General features: G+C 41.9%; 1 protein-coding gene across 3 annotated transcripts in view; it reads left to right on the plus strand.

The window, feature by feature from the left end:
• Nucleotides 1-15,856, plus strand: part of CENPF (centromere protein F) — a 96,189-nt gene extending 80,333 nt beyond the window's left edge. For 2 of the 3 annotated variants that reach the window (XM_027612785.2, XM_027612784.2), the window contains exons 14-20: nucleotides 841-993; nucleotides 3,418-3,594; nucleotides 4,146-4,307; nucleotides 6,661-6,823; nucleotides 8,180-8,653; nucleotides 9,673-9,851; nucleotides 14,800-15,003. In XM_027612785.2, the coding sequence (XP_027468586.1) occupies nucleotides 841-993; nucleotides 3,418-3,594; nucleotides 4,146-4,307; nucleotides 6,661-6,823; nucleotides 8,180-8,653; nucleotides 9,673-9,851; nucleotides 14,800-15,003 (1,512 nt within the window). Of the gene's footprint in view, nucleotides 1-840; nucleotides 994-3,417; nucleotides 3,595-4,145; nucleotides 4,308-6,660; nucleotides 6,824-8,179; nucleotides 8,654-9,672; nucleotides 9,852-14,799 lie in introns of all 3 variants that reach the window. The other variant, XM_027612786.2, reaches the window with a different exon arrangement.
• The last annotated feature ends 2,274 nt before the right edge of the window (nucleotides 15,857-18,130 follow it).

An 18,130-nucleotide genomic window follows, 5' to 3' on the forward strand; every position in this document is an offset into this window, starting at 1 on the left:
GAGAAAGTACTATCAAAAGGGCTAATATAACGGTAACCAACAGAACCCTCATGCCTCCCAGGACATGTCTCGGGGATTTTGTGCTTTCAGCCCCTCTTACACCTTCTCTTTGTGCAACCTCCCGTTTTGTTAGCTGGTGGTTAAAGGGGAAAATCTGCACTCAGGGGGCTCAATTAGTAATGAAAAATTTTTGCCCTCTAGGCTTACATACTGATCTAGGAATATGATTGCTTCAAATTTAATATTTGCCCAGTAAAAAAAGAAAAAGGAGTGTCCAGAAAATGGGATCAATCATAACCCTATAATATTTTCCAGGAATTTCAAGTTTTGACACAACTTGCAAGAGATGGCAGTTATGATAGAGATCATTTGGCAAATTCTTCCAGGCTCTTTCAGCGTTAGGGGCAAATGCCAATAGGGCTTTAACTGATTTTAACTAATCCTAGGCATGTTTCTTGCAGATTACTATGGCATTGGGGGATTAGTTAGAGATCCCAGAACTGATAAAAAATAAGACGCTACCTCATACAATGGTCTCTAATGTTTGTGTTTAATACAAATTAATACCTTTATGAAGGATTTTAAGACTTAGTAATATTATCTCTCCTTGTCGTTGCTTTCCTTATTGCTGTCTTTTATTAAATCTTGGCTGAGAAGAAAAGGTAAGCTTGCCAGTAGGTTTTGAGGATAGTATTGAGTGGATTAGTAAAGGGAGGATTAGCCCGGTTCCATTTTATTACTGAAGGTGAAAGGAAATGTTATGAGTGTGTTGTATCAGAGTGATTAATTTGTGCAAAACAGGCAACCCAAAGCAGATCCTAACAAAAGATGAAATTTCAGGTAAACGCAATGACTGGGAAGGAAACCGAGCTGCAGAGGGAAATGCACCAGATGGCGCAGAAAACAACGGAGCTGAAAGAAGAACTTATTGGGGAGAGAAATAGGCTAACTGAAGAATTAAATATAATGTTGGGGGAAATAAAGAGCAGCAAGGTAAGTTTCTCTGGGACACGCTCATGACGTTCTGATAATGCAGTGCACACCCTCTCCCTGTTTGTTTTTTTAAGACCTGGAATGTACCAGACTTTTTTTAGCTTTTGAAAAAAATAGCCCCCCACTTCGGTCACGATGAGACTTGCACTCATCTTCACCTTCCAAGCCTGTCGGGAGCCCAGAACGAGCCCCAAGTGGCTTTGGCACACATGAAAATTCCTGTCATGGAGCCCAGATATTTTTTCATGGAAGGCGAGCCTGGTACTACATTAACTCGCATCAGAAATAGATTTCCTGCAGCTTTCAACAGGTTTATCGGCTTTTCTAGCCTGCCTCAGATGAGGAGCCATAACGTTGCCAGAGACAGATGCCCTGATATTGCTAAGAACTGCAAAGTCAGGGGAAGTCACAGAGAAGTGTAAAGTTGGAACAGTCTTGGGGTGTTATTTTAGGGCAGGGTTCCTGTGGTAGATCTGTAGCATCTGGGCTGCCCCTCCCCACTGCTGTTTGCAGAGCAGATGTTGCTGATTCATGCCCTCCCCTCCTCCTGAAACTCTTCACACTGAGTTCCGTGGAGCAGCTACCATGCACACAGAGCTGGCAAGTTCAGTGAAACCTGTTTGCCAAACCTGGTTGAACGGTGAACCCTCGCATATTCATGACGTCCTCGTGCACATTCATCCCTGGGAAGTACTTAGCAAAGGGTAACGAGACAGAGTTGTGATTGCGACCCCGAACAATCACAAAGAGTTGATGTGCTATTGTTAAGGGCCTGTGTAAGGAGTTGGGGAAATTTGTCCTTTAAATGCAATATTTAATGAAAATCGAAAAGGTTTGGCATCTCATCTCAGCAGTTGACTCATGGAATTTTCTGGCAATGCTGTGTGGAAGGAGTTTGTATGAATGATATATGAGTGCTGCACCTGCTGGAATTTCCTTTGGTACTGAGCAGCTTGGGAGTATCCCAACTCGGGTCTGGTTTATGGGCTCTACTAGAAGGCAAAGCTAGGTGTTTAGCCTCAAGTCCATAGTGCTGTGCTGTGGTTTCTGCACTCAGAGAGCTTCCAGTCTGGACACACAATAAATCATTAAATAGGAGCTGTAGAAGATAATCATAATCTCGCAAGTGCTATAAATAAATCAAACAAGATTCTTTACTGCGGACTAACTGGGAAGTGGGATGTGTAGGGGTAGAGACCAACCTAAGTTAGGTAGGGAGGTCAGAGAATGTCACCTGCGGGATGAGGGGTCAGCCGTGTGAGAAACAGTGCAGAAGAAGGAAGCTTCTAGGTCTAGAGAGCAGTGTGGCAACATCTCTGAGATTGGAAAAAATCTTAGTTTTTTTTTTAGAAATTGAAAGGAAGCCATTGTGAGCTAGAAAGTGATATGAAAAAAGATTAGAGAGGAAGGAAGGTCATGGTAAAGAATTGGAATACAATCTAAAGGGATGCCAAATACATGAGGCTGGAGTTTAAAGGGAAGGTTTAGGGTGGCTAGTTCGGAATCGAGGTAGTATTCACAAATTGGAATGGTAGAAGATACAGTTGCAGAAGAGAAGGTGGTTCGGTGCAGAGACCTCAGCACGCAAGAGAAGATGGAAGAGGAGCCAGCAGAGAGAACAGGAAGGCGTGATGAGGTGAGCCAGGAGTGGAGGGTCTCAGGGAGGGAAGAGCAGCCCGCAGCACCACATACTACCCAGAGCTTGGACGGGCTGAAGAGTGCTCCTTGGATTTGCAGTGGGGAGTTTGCTGGGACCATGGAAAGCGACTTGAGGAGGAGGTGGGCTAAAACCAGGTTGGAGGGCTTGAGTCAGTGGAGATGAGGAAGTCAATGCGGCGTGTATAGAAACGCATAGAAGCAGTCATTTGGGATCAGGCATGGAGAACACAGGGGCCTTCGGACCTGGAGTTTTGCCTGTCTCACACAGTGAAGGGAGAGAGGGACAAAAGAGGCGAGGGCATTTGGAAGGAAATTCTCACAGTGATAGAACATGTAATCGAAGCTGGTCAAGGAAGAAAACGTAAGTCTGGAGGGGCTTGAGTGTGACGGTGGGGATGGTACGGGTGCTGTTGATGACGTCAAGGAATTTCTGCAATGCAAGCACTTCAGTAAAGGAGCCTGGAAGCCTAGGAGGGTACGGTCCAGACTGGTTCAGCTAAAGTTGGGTTCCACAGAGAGTCTGTGGTCCTAGTGGATGTGACCTTGGGGGTGGTTGGGCTGGAGCAAAAGAAATTGTCATTGGAGGTGAAGTCAGTTTCAAGTGAGCACATCACTAAGGCTTATGGCACTATTCTATACAGATTTTTTCTTATCTGTAAATTCTTTTTTTCTTTCTTTTTTTTCATTTCAGTACTCAGTATTTCCTAAAGCTATATATCCAGGTTCCTAATTATTTTCCCATGATTTTTTTACTTTTCTCATTAGGGTCAACTGAAGGAGCTCATGTTAGAAAATAGTGAATTGAAGAAGAATTTGGATTGTGTACAGAAGGACCGGATGGAAAAGGAAGAGAAAGCGCGAGAAGAAATAGCTGAGTACCAGCTACAGCTGCAGGAAACTGAAAGGAAACACCAGGCTGTGCTTCTGGATACAAACAAACAGGTAAAAACTTGGGGTTTGGTTCCTGGAGGAGCCGGAGAGTGGTGTGTGGACCATGGTAATGAGGCATTTTTTACAAGAAGGTCAATGTTCTGCATTATTGCATGATACAGTCTTCTGAAGGGTCCCATCATATTACATGCAGGGTCTTCCACAGTTACCTCACAGGTCTTATTTTACGACGTGAGCTTTTTTTTTTTTTTTTAAAGATTTTATTTATTTGTTTGAGAGAGAATGAGAGATAGCACAAGAGGGAGGAGGGTCAGAGGGAGAGGCAGACTTCCCGCCGAGCAGGGAGCCTGATGTGGGACTCGATCCCGGGACTCCAGGATCATGACCTGAGCCGAAGGCAGTCGCTTAACCAACTGAGCCACCCAGGCACCCCACGACGTGAGCTTTTAAAATATATTTCCTTCCATCTTGGAATAGATTAATAGCAGAGTCCCAAGGATTATTTGAAATGGTCCTTGGGACAGCAGTTTTCTTTATTGTTTGTTTTCCTTTAAATTTTTTTAGCTGAGCCTTCCAACTAAAGCAACATTTTTCCATCTTAGTACGAAATGGAAATCCAGACATACCGAGAGAAACTGTCTTCTCAGGAAGAATGTCTCAGCTCGCAGAAGGTGGAGGTAGATCTCTTAAAGTCCAGTAAAGAAGAACTCAATAATTCTTTGAAAGCTACCACTCAGATTTTAGAAGAACTGAAGAAAACCAAGGTATGTTCCTTTTTCATTACTTCATGACTTAGAATGATTCATACAGGTACTAGTGGTTTTCATCACATGGAATTAATGCTTTCATTTTAATTGTTATGACATTTTTTTTTTTGGTAGTCAAAAATAAAAGCCTCAGTTCTCTGCTGAGTTATTTCTTAAAAATCAGTGGATGATCTGTGATCTCACAGCTTATGCATTGCTCAGTGAATCCTCTCAAATTAGAGGATGGTAAAAGACTTTCTTGAGATGGATATGAAGATCCAGGTGATAGCAGATTAGGGCAGGCCTCTCCAGCTGTAGATAATAATTTCGTGAGTAATTCCAAAGTCTTGTTTGATTGGTCTCCAAGTTCACTGCTGTCACCAAACCCACTTTTCCCATGGCTCATGGGGAGATCAAGGTGTACCAAAACACTTGGTCATGCACACATATACGTATGCTCTCCTCTTCCTCCCCAGGCAAGGATCATCAAACTTTCTCCTTTACAAAAAAAAGGAGAACCGTGGTCTTGGGATTGTTCAATTATAGGTGGTGCTACAGTCATTCTACTTCTTAGAGAGCCTTTTTAATTCCTACAGATATTTTTCATAAGATGAATACCATCTAGGATATATAATAAAGAACCTGGAAGAGAAATACCTACAAAGGCCTTTACTTAAAGGTGATTTAAATTGCAAAAATTATGATACCGTATATCTAATACATTGAAACAGAAAAGTAGGGGTAAACTTCATATGTCTGTAGCTCTTAAATAATTCTCAAGGTGAAGGAAATATACCAATAAAATACAAACTAAGAAAAGTCAAGATAACATTCATGATCACTAATGTTCTGCTGCTACAAAATGAGACATGTTAGGTTTCATAACAGAAAGCAGAGCTTCAGGTCTACTTTTTTATTTACTCACTTTCTGCCTTTAAAAAAAATTGAGGTAAAATCGGTAATAAAATGATACTTTAGTTTCAGGTATGCTTTCTGCTTATCAAATTGTTGACAGTTCTATTGTGGGGAATGTCTGTATTCACATATACTGTGTACAAAATGGCTCATTGTTAGTTGAGCCCATTCAGATTGCATATAATTTTAATTAGGTCCAGTTAATAAGCACTGTTGAAATGGAATTAAATGGATCTCTAATCCAATTATGGTTGGAATCAGAAATAAAAATCCTGAAAAATGCAGATTTACTGCAACACTGCTAATATTATTCCAAGATGAAATAATACACAAAGAATGAAATCTACTTGCAACATGAATGTGATGCGCAGGTTCTTTTTTTTTTTTTAAATAGTTTGGTCCACCTTTGTATGTTCATGATCTCTTATGGGAAACTCTTGGAGCTAGCTTGTTTTAGAAGTCTGCATTTTTTAGATATTGCATAATACGATGCATGTGCTATATATTATGTAATATCCCAGCAAGGTATAGGGTAATACTTCATAATCAAATTCATATTTCTGCAACAAAATGTATGACTATTCTCACAAGGTGGGATAAATAAAGACTATACATAAATACCTCTGTATCTGGTTCAGGTCAGGCTTTTCCTCTAAATCATTGTCTGAGCTTTTTCTTGGAATTTGCAGATGTGGTTAAGGAATCCTGAACTTGTACTCCTGAGAAGTGTATGATGCTATCATTCTCTCACCATTCTATTTGCTTTCTATTTGCACAACTGTAGAATTTAAGTTTGTATTGTGAGCCATAATATTATTTGACCTTCACTTGGTGTCACCAACACAAATGTCATCTTGGGGCTTGAAATTGTGCAAAAGCACGGACTACAAATGGAAACACAATTCTATCATCGAGAGGCTTTTTTTGTTTTGTTTTGTCTTAAGACTTATTTATTTATTTGACAGAGCGAGCACACAGAGGGGAAGGGCAGAGGGAGAGGGACAGAGAATTTCCAGCAGACTCTGTGTTGAGCGGGGAGCTTAACACAGGGCTTGATCTCACGACCCGGAGATCAGGACCTGAGCCAAAACCAAGAGTCAGACGCTCAACTGACTGTACCACCTAGGCACCCCTATCATCAAGAAGTTTTGACCCACCAAAAATATGCCCACTTATCTCCCATCTTAACCCCCCAGGTGTGATTCCCACTGGACAAACCCGGACATGGCGGACTCCTTAATAGAACACTGTCTTAGGAACCAAGATTTATGCTTGCTGATAAAACCACAGTGTCTACTGGGGAGACCTAGGAAACCAGATAGAGATGAATTGTTTTATTTTGAACATCATAATTCTTAAATTTATAATATATGATTCTTAATTATATCCATGATTATTTTCCCATATGCTCATAAAAAGAAATTCAAGATTTTAAATTCAAGGTTTTGTTTCGTAGGCGGACAGTGTAAAATACGCAAATCAGTTGAAGAAGGAAAATGAGCGTGCCCAGGGGAAAATAAAATTGTTGATCAAATCCTGTAAACAGCTGGAAGAGGAAAAGGAGATGTTGCAGAAAGAGCTGTCTCGCCTTGAAGCTTCACAAGAGAAACCGAAGTCAGGTAGGCATTAATTGGGCACATCCATGAGCCAAAACTCCTTTCCACTAGTGAAACCATACACGTATGGTGTGTAGGCACAGAAATGTTTTTAGTGCTGTGTTTTTTTTGTTTTTTTAGTTTTATTTTTTTTCTTATGTTCAATTAGCCAACATACATAGTACATCATTAATTTTTGATGTAGTGTCCAACAATTCATTAGTTGTGTGTAACACCCAGTGCTCATCACAACTAGTGCGGTGTTCTGTTACTGCATGTCGACTTCCAGCAGTTATCCATTTTCCAGTTTCTAAATTTTGTGCTCAGCTTGGGGTCATAGGATTAGTAGGATTCAGAATGAAGTCTGCAGTTTGAAATAGAATCATTGCATCTTCTGTTCTATAAAACATACAAAAAATTGGCAGCACTTTTTGCTAATGAGCTGTTTCAAGAAGGGTTTTTCATGTGGCTGTCCATTTAAGTAGTCCCTACGTCAAAGGCAGATTGCCATTCTGAGCTGGCATTGGTCATTTATCAACCCCTGATTCTGGTTGTCCTTGGCCCGTCCTCGTGGGTCCACTAATTGGAAGGCTTAGGGGCTGTATGTTAGGGTGTGGAGGTAAAATAAAAAAGAAATGGCAACTGTCCTTGTCACTTTTTTCCACTTATGTTGCAGAGTAGAATGCTCTCACTGTGTGGAAAGATGGTGGCAAGCGTAGTATGAAGGGTTCTTCTGGAGCACAGCTTCAGACAGTGGGTCAGTGATCTTCTTTGCTGAGACGAGTACTTGGAGTATATTGTGGATCCAGGGAGTTTTTCCAATGGATTTGGTGCCAACCATTACAGCTACAAGTTGACCAGGACTCCCACCTTTGAAGCATCCCCCAAGCGCTTGTCCATCTGATACTCCATTGTTTAAAAATGGTTTTTAGAGCTCTTTTTGACTTGTCTTGTCACTGGCCCTCTTCTGTTCCCCAAAGCTATTCCAACAGACTTCATATTATTTACCAACTTTTATTGTTCACTCACTTATGCTGGAAAGAATGGACAGGGGAAAATTGGGGATGTGATCAATTAATTCATTTTATCTTATATGAAGTGCAAGGAAGGATGGGTTGGCTGGAATACGAGTTTGAGATTTTGATGGATTTTATTTAAGCTATCTTAATGAAAGTCATTTAATCTACTAGAATATGTACCTTGATATGGTCCCTCTCAAACAAGAGTTGTTTGATCTATAAGAACACACATTAGATATATCTCCCCCACTTCTCTTAAGCGAAAATCAAAGAACAAATCTAAGGTTATCTACTTTATGATGCCCAGTGTTGATTAGAGAAGTGTCAACTGACGTACAATGTGTCACTTTATTTTTGACAGGTACTGTTGTGGATTCTAATGTAGAAGAATTAATGGCTGAGATAAAAGAACTGAAAGAAACTTTTGAAGAGAAAAACAAGGAGGCCGATGAATATCTGGACAAGTACTGCTCCCTGCTCATAAGCCATGAGAAGTTAGAGAAAGCCAAAGAGATGTTGGAGACACAAGTTGCTCGTCTGAGTTCACGGTCTAAACTTAATCTCCAGAATTCTCCTTTGCTGAATTCAGTTGTTCCAGAAGCCTCTCCAGCCCCTTCTGCTACTGAAAAGAAGTTGTCATCAAGCCAAAATAAAGCTTCAGGCAAAAGGCAAAGGTCCACTGGGATTCAGGAAGATGCGGGAGGCACAGCGCCTTCTACCCCAGAGACATTTTCTAAAAAGAGTAGGAAAGCAGTCAAAAGTGGTATTCACCCCGCAGAGGATGCCAGAGACACTGAGTTTGAGCCAGAAGGCCTTCCAGAAGTTGTAAAGAAAGGTAGGCATAATTTAAAAGCAAAATTATTTGTGTTCTTTTGAAATTCCCTGTAAAAATCCACATATAAAAAAGACAGAAGCATTTATGTTTTAGATTATTGTGCAACAGTACTAAGTGACCTTCAGAAACAACAGTCCACCTTTAAATTGGTAAGGTATATTTTCCTTTCTGCATGAGATAAGGACTAGGATCTAATTACTCATGTTTACAGCACAAAACGTGCCAGTAGATTTCAAAAATGACTATTCAAAACCTGTTTGGAATTTGATGTTTCTGTGCTGAAAAAATCCCCAAATCGAGGACACGTTTCAAGCTTTTTCACCTTTAGTCCCTGTCTCGACCAGGAAGGAGGTGAGGTGGGGGATGGGCCCCCTTGGCTGGAGCCATTACCACTTTTTGTTTTTTTTTTTAATTTAAACCCAGTGATTGATCCTTAAAGTGTGGCCCAGGGACCCGGGCCAGTCTGGGAACATGCATCTCCCGTCATGTCCACTCCCTCTGTGGAGGGAGACCGAGTGAACACACAGTGCAATCCCTCTTTTAACCGGGGTCGGCTGTCTCCTTCCGCCTAGCCGCTGCCTGAGTAGCAGGGGATGTCACCATTTTACCTTTTCTCGTTTTAAACAAGAGCTGGCTCCCCCCCCCCCGCCCCTTTTCCATTTGATCCTCCTTTTTCTCTCCAATCCAAATTTTATGGGAAGACTTGCTGGTATGTTCTTCAGATCTTAGGAAAATGAGAGTTAAGACATCTAATTAGAAGAAGAAGCGGAAAAAAAGTTTCTATTTAATGTTATTTTCCCTTTTTCCATTGTGTTTTCTTGTGTGTCTGGTAAGAGAAAACCCACTAGTTTCTTGTTTAATTTGGCAACTGTGAAGTTAATACCTTGTCCGCTGTGGCTAGCAGGAAGTGTTTCTGGAGTTACTCTTATACTGGTGAGAACTCTACCTGGTACATGCTGTTTCCGTTGTAGATTCATTTGGCCTTAGCGATGTTGACAGCCAGTGTTTTTTGCCCTTAGGGTTTGCTGATATCCCAACAGGAAAGACAAGTCCGTATGTCCTGCGGAGAACAACCATGCCGACTCGCACCAGCCCCCGCCTGGCTGCGCAGAAGTTAGCACCGTCCCCACTAAGTCTCAACAAAGAAAATCATGCTGAGGCTTCCCAACCAATAACTGGTGGCAGCAGATCACAGAAGGTAACCCCTAGGAACCTATATCTGCCGTCCCAAAGCCAGGAAATTCCGGTGTTGTCAGGCAAGGGTCTGACACTGACTCAGGAGCTCTTTAAAGTCTGACCTTCTCCGTGCAGTGTAAGGAAGCCAGTCCTGAGGACTGTAGTGAGAAGACCCGAGGATAAACATGACATTATCCTGCAGCTACAGTCTCCTCCTTGATCCAACAGGCCACTTAGAGTTTGATGTAAAGTGTTAAATGAGGAGAAATCATCGATCGGAAAGGGTTTGTAAGCACGTGTTAAGCCGTACATTGAAGGAAATGAAGAGGTCGTCTTTCTTTTGGCCACTAGCATTGCTCATTGCTTGTTTCACGCTTTTTCCTCTAACGCATTAGCCCCCCAGTTGCCAATTATTTTTTTCCCTATCTTTTTTACTCTTTTACTTTACACAAAGCAAATATTTCAGTAGACATCTAAAGAAAGGAGCTCTGTTGACACATTTCTCTACTGTGTTGATGGCAGAGTTATGATCTCAGTGACCTCTGTGTACCTTGCAAACAGCCCAGTAAATGTTGTTTAAAGCATCGAGAATATTTACTTTGCAGATCTTTGTTCATTATGCCATAAGATATACTAGCATTATGTATGCAAAGTATATGCATTTTATTGTACTCATGGTAGCTAGTATTACAGAAGAAAGAAGAAAGTAAGGTTCATAAAGATCTAACCTAACCTGCCCAGAGTTAACACTCACTGTCTCTCACTTCCACGGTCTTATTCTTCTTCCCAGTGTTTCTCAAACAAGGGGTCACAGGAACATTGTTGGAAGTTGCTGGAATAGCTCCAAGAATTCTAAAAGTTTTGTGATTTTACTTTGATTGCTTACTTGTTAGTTTGAGTAACTATGGAATGTGAGTAGCTGACCAGCAGACAAAGCTTTGAAAGTGTAGTAACCCCTACTTGTGTAGTGTAATAAGTGAGTCTTTAAGTGAGTGGGCATGGTCCTCAGTAAGATTTTAGATACCAAAATAACAAAGACATTGGGGATTAGCTGCATCAAAGCAAGAACATACTTGTAAATGTTTGTTATGTTGATGTGTAAGAGCTGTAAGCATTAAGGAATGTATACCTAGTCTTAAGTTTTTTCAAAACTTACATTATAATAAAATTTTTATTAATTCAGGGGTGAGGAAGAAGGGTCTGAGGTTCTCTTTCTCTTATTAAAACGGGCCCATCCATTACTTGTATTAGAAATATTGACCATTTTGTGCAAATCATCCCTCCCCATCCCCCATCCCAAACCCCATTTTTCTTTCTTTCTTTTTCTCACTCCTTCACATTTGGATCTATCTTCTGAATGCTGGTAACAACAAAAACACTGGAGAGTATACTGGAGTAGGTCTTGACTTTCCAGTGACCCTAAGAACAGCTTCTTTTCCATAAAGCAACCAGTGTCCCTAAACAGGGAAGCTTGCAAGCTTGACCAAAGCTTTGTACCACCAGCTAAGTCCTGACCTGCTCATCAGGTTTAGGTTCTTGGTACACCAGAATGTGTACACCAAAATGGCTGCGCCATTTCCTTAGATGGCAGCTGAGTGGGAGCCACTCCTCCTTGCTCCTTCATACAAGCTAATACCCATTCCTGCTTGTCTCACACTTTCTGGGATCAAATGAAGTATTTGTTTGGCTCTCTTAAAACAGAAAATCTTGACACATGCATAGGACTCTGTACTTCGACCTTTAATGGTGGCTCGCTTTATTGTAACTCCTTGCTTAGCTATCTGTCTTCTGAGCTGCAGTATGGGGACTGCGAGGTTCCTGACTATGATTCTGGTTTCCCTGTGTCTTCTTTGTGTCTAATAACAGTGTCTGGCAGTCAGCAGCTTATTTGTTGAATGACTGGAGCTACTAATGTTGTCCTAAAGTGATTACGATAATAGATGTTTAAAGGTATGTTAGGAAATCCTGTCGTGAAATCACCACATGGGTCATTTTTCTTCTTTTATGAGGACTCGATGGAAAGGCAGTTTTCATGTGGTGTTCAGACTTATTATCCAGGAACAGAGCTTTGCACACTAGGGGGCCTGCTTTCCACGCTGCTGTGGAGCCTGTTGAATGCAGAGTAGTAACCATGGTTTCCTGCAGATTTGTGTTCAGTGCACTGGCGCCAGGCTACTGTCGGCACCAGCGCTTATGAATCGTGAAGCGGTTTTGTGCACTTGTGCAAATGAATGGGGGCTGGTTCCTCTTGAGGGGAGGTCACAGGAGACTTCATGGTTAGATGCAAACTCTTCAAAACCCAGCCTATTGATTTTTTTAATTCAGCCTTTTCTGAGTCGTCTTATAAAATGCTTGCCTCATCAGTTAAGCAAATTTCATCATGCAGCTTGAAAAATAGAGAGCCAAGGTATCTTTTCCGAAAGCAGTTGCTTGGAAACTCGGGATGATGAGCCCTAGCCTGAAGTGCCTGGCCGAGGTCTGAGAGAGAGATTTCCCTAGGTCATTTAGCAGGACCTTTAGTGACATCTGTCCAGTTCAAGGGGGGGGAGATGCAAAGTAGGTGAGGATCATTCTCTGTGATGTCTCTGGGATGAATAAGCCCAGGAGCTCCTCGTTTGCTGGGGACAAGCGAGTTGTGATTGTAGACTTGATCTGAACCTGGGGTTGGCGGTCAGTGCCAGAGGGCCGTCCACTAAATTTTAGAGGATGATGGTGATGCCGTCATCACAGTGTCAGTCGGCAGGCTAGTGGGGCCTTGTGTTTCTTACTGTGAGTGAGGTTCATTTTCACTGGGCCATCCATGTGCTTGTCCTCTGGCCTCTGCGGATGCAGACGTAGTTTGTAAGACAGGGTAGGGGCCTGACGTAGGCCTCGATCCCAGGACCCGGGATCATGACCTAAGCCGAAGGCAGCCGCTTAACCGACTGAGCCACCCAGGTGCCCCTACACTTATTAATAGTTGAAATACTTGGTGAATTGGACCTCATCTACTTACAGAGATAAGTCTGAGGCCAACTAACCAACATGAGGATCAAATTGACAGTTTAAACTGATCACGGACTCTAATTCCCTCAGTTCAGTGTCAGAGAAATGGGGTCTAGAGGGGGAAGCCAATGGGTGGGCTTTGGCTATTTAATTGGGATTAAGAAAGAGTTTTACTGGCTCAGATATTCTTTTCCCAATGTGAGTGATCTTTCTCTCTCTTTTAAATGGTGAACCTGAAGATCTGACTTTCCTACATCCGATGGGTTCAAGGGAAATGCCTGTCTTTTGTATCACTTTCTACTTAAAAAAAAAAAAAAAAAAAGTACCAGTAAAACTGTTTTTTTCCTTTAACTTTCCACTAATGGTAATTTTCCACTAAGTCCTGATCCTTAGAGGCTGCTCCTTTTAAGTGTCCTGCATATAATCTGAGTTAGAGGCAAGCTTTCCAGGGATTTGATCTGTTGGCCAGATTTACTATGTTTTCGGTAATGAAAAGTATTTAGCTGCCTTTTAAAACCACACACTTCCTATGGAAAGAATATAAATGGGGAAATAATTTCCATTCTTTTTTTCTTGTTGCTTCAGAAGGAGGTCACTGGAGTCCGTTGCTCTCTGTCACATCGCTCCTTTCCCTGTAGGGACTGAACACGGGTCGCCCTTGTTAAGAGAGCCCTTCCTCTTTACCTTTTAAAGATCTTCCTGCTGGAATCCTTCTGGATAAATCCTGCCACCTGCCAGGAATCCCTCCACTCTTGCCTTTAACTTTGGATAAATGAAGCTTTTCTATCCTTCATCTGTCTTGCTCCTCTTTGTCTTTCCCGACCCCATATCTTCTGTCATGACTGTGTAAACCTCAAAAACTTGACTCTACCAGCTACCCTGCCCTCTTGACTGCTTCTTAAAGTCTAATATTTTCTTTCTTTCTTTCTTTCTTTTTTTTTTAAAGATTTTATTTATGAGAGAGAGAGAGAGAGCACAAGCAGGGTGAGGGGCAGAGGGAGAAGCAGGCTCCCTGCTGAGCAAAGAGCCGGATGTGGGACTCGATCCTAGGACCCTGGGATTATTACTTGAGCTGAAGGCAGATGCTTAATCGACTGAGCCACCCAGGTGCCGCAAAGCCTCACATTTTCTGAGATCCCTCTTTCTCTTAAAAGGCAGGGCAGCAGAAAGGGGATTAACTCTTTTTGGACTTTATTATTTATTCTGATATAATTCAAATTCAGTATGGAAACAAAACAAATGTAAGTAGAGGGGCACCTGTTTGGCTCAGTCGGTTAAGCGTCTGCCTTCAGCTCAGGTTATGATCCCAGGGTCCTGAGATCAAGTCTCACATGGGGCTCCCTGTTCTGTGGGGAGTCTGCTTCTCCCTCTGCCCCTCCCACCCACTTGTGCTCCCTCTCTCTCTCTCTCAAATAAAGAAATAAAATCTTAAAGAAAAATGTAATTAGAACATTTAAAATGATAGAAATGAGGAACAGGTTCTAGGTCTTTTAAATGTTGTAAATAAAGCTTCCGCCCTATGAAGATTGTCTTACTCATTAGGATTACATTCATTTGAATGACAGCAGGGTTCACTTAGGCTGAATGAAAGCTGTTTTGGGTTCTCACTCAGGCATATATTGAAATTTGCCAGATAGACAAGCCTATTCTGGGCCCTAGGGATAGAACAGTAAAGAGAACATAGTCTTTGCCCTCAAAAAGCTTACCTTCTGATCTAAGAACGTCATGCTAGCCTTGGGAATGAGTCATTTTTGGCCATCAGAGGTGTCAAGGAAAGCTTGCAAGATGACTCATCAGAGTTCACGTCCAACATCCTCCCAGCTTTTGTTAGGTGGAGACTTTTCTCAGTGAAGAAGAAATGGTAAAGCTGTGTACAACACCTGCAGAGGGATTTAACTTAAAACTTGGTGAACATAAGCACTTTATTTTCATGTTGTAGAAATGTGAACGTGATTTAAACCTCTAACAAAGATGCTTTGTTACAGGTCAAGGTTGCTCAACAAAGCCCAGCGGATTCAAGCGCCCTATTCCGAGAACCCACCACGAGCTCTCTCTCGGTCCGTAACCTTCCTGAGAGAAGTCCAGCTGACAGCCCCAGGGAGGGCCTGAGGGCCAAGCGAGGCCGGCTCGCCCCCAGCCCAGAAGCCATCCCCGAGTCCAAGAGCAGCGAGAACTGTAGGGTCCAGTAGAAGTGGCCTTGTGTGTCAGGACCCTGGCAGGTGGCAGGATTTGTCCAGGAGGCAGTGTGCCTGCAGAGGCTTTTCATTAGTCAGGAGCACGTTATCAGTGGGAAGAAACACATTTCCTTATAAATCTAAATATATGGTACTCTTTAGCTCTCCCATGTAGAAGTATTGAAAAAGTTCGAAAGCACTGATCACCAACTCATCATTGATGGTTTTCTTCCATGGTGTAAATGGCGCTGTATAAAGCTTTTTGGTAATGTTGCACTTGTACGGCAAGCACTATGTCACAACTTCTGTGTGTATGTGGATTTCACCCTAAGAAATCCAAAAGACACCCTCTACTTCCAATGAAAAGCTCCCAGGAAAATGTGAACTTTTGCTTTATGATATTTCCTATGTGTAGAGCTAGGTATGAAATAATTTTAGATCAAGAATTTCTTTTAGTCGAATAAAATGGAGGAAAATCATGCACACGTACACATATGTGGATGTGCTCATCCTTATCGTCCAGTGTGTTTTCTAAATGTTTGCCTATATAACCTGTACATACTTGTGTGTGGGGCTGACGGGAGTTGTGTGTGTGTTTTCACTGGGCTTTCTTTGCAGGCTCCTTGAAGATGCAAGGTATCGAGTTTTCTGTCATTGTATTGTTTCTTCTAAGACCGATTTGTTGCAGTTCTTTTAGTGTGCATTTTCATAAATAGTGATCTTGTATTAAAGTAGGGCATTTTTTTCTAATAAAAAATCACTTGTTTTCTGTAAAAATGATTTCTAAATATAAATGCATTCTGAGCATTGGCACTATTTCTTGCTAATGTCAACAGTCTCTTAAAAAAGTAGAAGAGTTTTGGGGGCGCCTGGGTGGCTCAGTTGGTTAAGCATCTGCCTTAGGCTCAGGTCATAATTTCAGGGTCCTGGGATCGAGCCCTGCATCGGGCTCCCTGCTCAGCAGAGTCTTGCTTCTCCCTCTGCCCCTCCCCCTGCTCATGCTCTCTCTCTTTCTCTCAATCAGATAAATAAAATCTTAAAGAGTTTTAACAAATGATACTACTATATTTAGTGAACATATTTGGTTATATTAAAAAACATGATTTGGAATGTGGGTCATGAAGATTATATAGGAATTATACAGGAAGAATATGTCCAGCCAGTCTCTGGCACATTGTGTGCACCCATTAAATTGCATCAGCAAGGATAAAAATATGTGGTGTTTTCCAGCTCATTTATTGATGACAGGGTTTGAAAATATGCAGGCATTATGAGCCATACCAAATCCAAAAACTTTGGAACAAGTCCTTTTGTCCTTGAATCAGGGTAAAAAACTTTTCCAGGACATGAACTAGTAACAGATAATTTGTTCTTGGCTTTCAGTTCAGACTGATGTATAAACCTTGACAAATACTATCATTTTTATTTTAAAATTGGCCTTTGTAAGGGGGCCTCTATTGTTGAACAATGCTTCAAAAATATTAAGCTACTTAGCATTCATCTACTGAAAGTGATATCCTGACTTTCCTCTTTCTTCAGTGTCTTGGGGTTGTGGTGTGGTGCAATACCCTTATCATAAATCATCCCAAGGCTGCCATGTGCTCAAGGGCATGGCCCAGAGTAGACATCACCGGGATCAGGTCATCAGCTTTGTTGGCTGTCTCCAGTTATTGGAAGATTCCACTCGGTAGGACTCGCTGGGTAGTTCCGTGGGTCCTTGACAGCATCTTCATCTTTTCCTAGGTGGACATGTATCTGCTGCTCCTGGTTACAGGGAATACTTAGCATGCCTTCCATTTTTTTAATCGTTCACATCGTTATAAATGGGCAGCCAGGATATGAAGTATTCTTTTCCTCAAGCTAACAATATTCCCTATACCATGCGCCAAGCTGCATATAGGATGGAAAGTAAATATACCACAGTCCCAACTCTGAGGTACTTGATAAGCCAGTTAGGTCACAGATAAGATCCCAGCTGACAAATAATGGAGAAACAGACCAACTCCAGAGATCCAGGAGTCAGATTCTCAATCTGTAAAACGAGGAGCTTGGTGGAGATGGTTCTTTCATCTTGAATATTCTATAGGATCTCAGGTGGCCCTTTGTTTTATTGGGAATTATCAAGACTCCAAAGGGACTGCATCTTTAATAAAAAGGGAATAAAAACCAACATTTAATTGTAGCCTGATTTCCTAAGAATCACCCCTCCACCTGCACACATATTAACCTTTGGGATCTATTTGTGGTTTTTCTCATTTGTCCCCAGTCTATTTATTTTGTTGGAACTGTGAACTTTTCACAGGTTTCTTTGAACCTGGAAAGAAGTTAAGATACTTCTTCCCAGGGGCCCCCAGCTTTAGGAGGGGTGGAGACCTGTTCTACTTCCCAACTGGTTTGAGTCAGGGAAAAAACTTCTAACTCCTCTTAGGGTGGTTGAGCACATCAGCCTTAGGTTCTCCAACTTAGTTCTTCTGAAGTCATTCAGGCTATGTCAGCATGTCACGAAAGTAAATGGGAAATAAGCTGTGATCAATTCTTTTGATTCATCGGTTTAATACACCACAGTTGGAAGTTGAACTCATCAGGGGCATACATTTTATATTTCTCATTTGTGCTTGACAAAGGGAGTATCATTGTTTCTTCAGGAGGACACTAAGTGCCCGGAATTGGTAGTTGCTAACTGGTTGTGGAGCATGGTTGAGCCAGGTTCTCCCTCCCCTTTCTATCCTATAAGCTGAATTCCTTTGAGAGGAAGGGGCTTTATGCTGGTTCACTGATCAGAGAGAACACTCAGAAGAAGAAAATTTGGAGTGCTTCTGAAGAGCTAGCCCATTCTACTGGGAAAAGCCTGAGGACCTAAAACCAGCATCCCACCTTCAGGTGGGATGTATCTGATGTCACTTTTCACCTGAGCTGGGGACCAACTGCTGAAAACACCGTGCGGAACGTGTGGAATGTTACATGCATTTTACAGTGTTTTTACATGTTTGCTCAAACCTTAACACCTTTGTGAGGTAGACGTTAGGATCTCCACTTTATAGGCTGAGATTAAGAGACAAGCAGAACTACGGACTCATACATCTGAGGAGATCTTGTTTATAATAACGATGAGTTTCACAAAAACCTTGCAAAGTGGGGATTA

Source organism: Zalophus californianus, chromosome 10 (genome assembly GCF_009762305.2).
Source record: "Zalophus californianus isolate mZalCal1 chromosome 10, mZalCal1.pri.v2, whole genome shotgun sequence".
NCBI lineage: Eukaryota > Metazoa > Chordata > Mammalia > Carnivora > Otariidae > Zalophus > Zalophus californianus.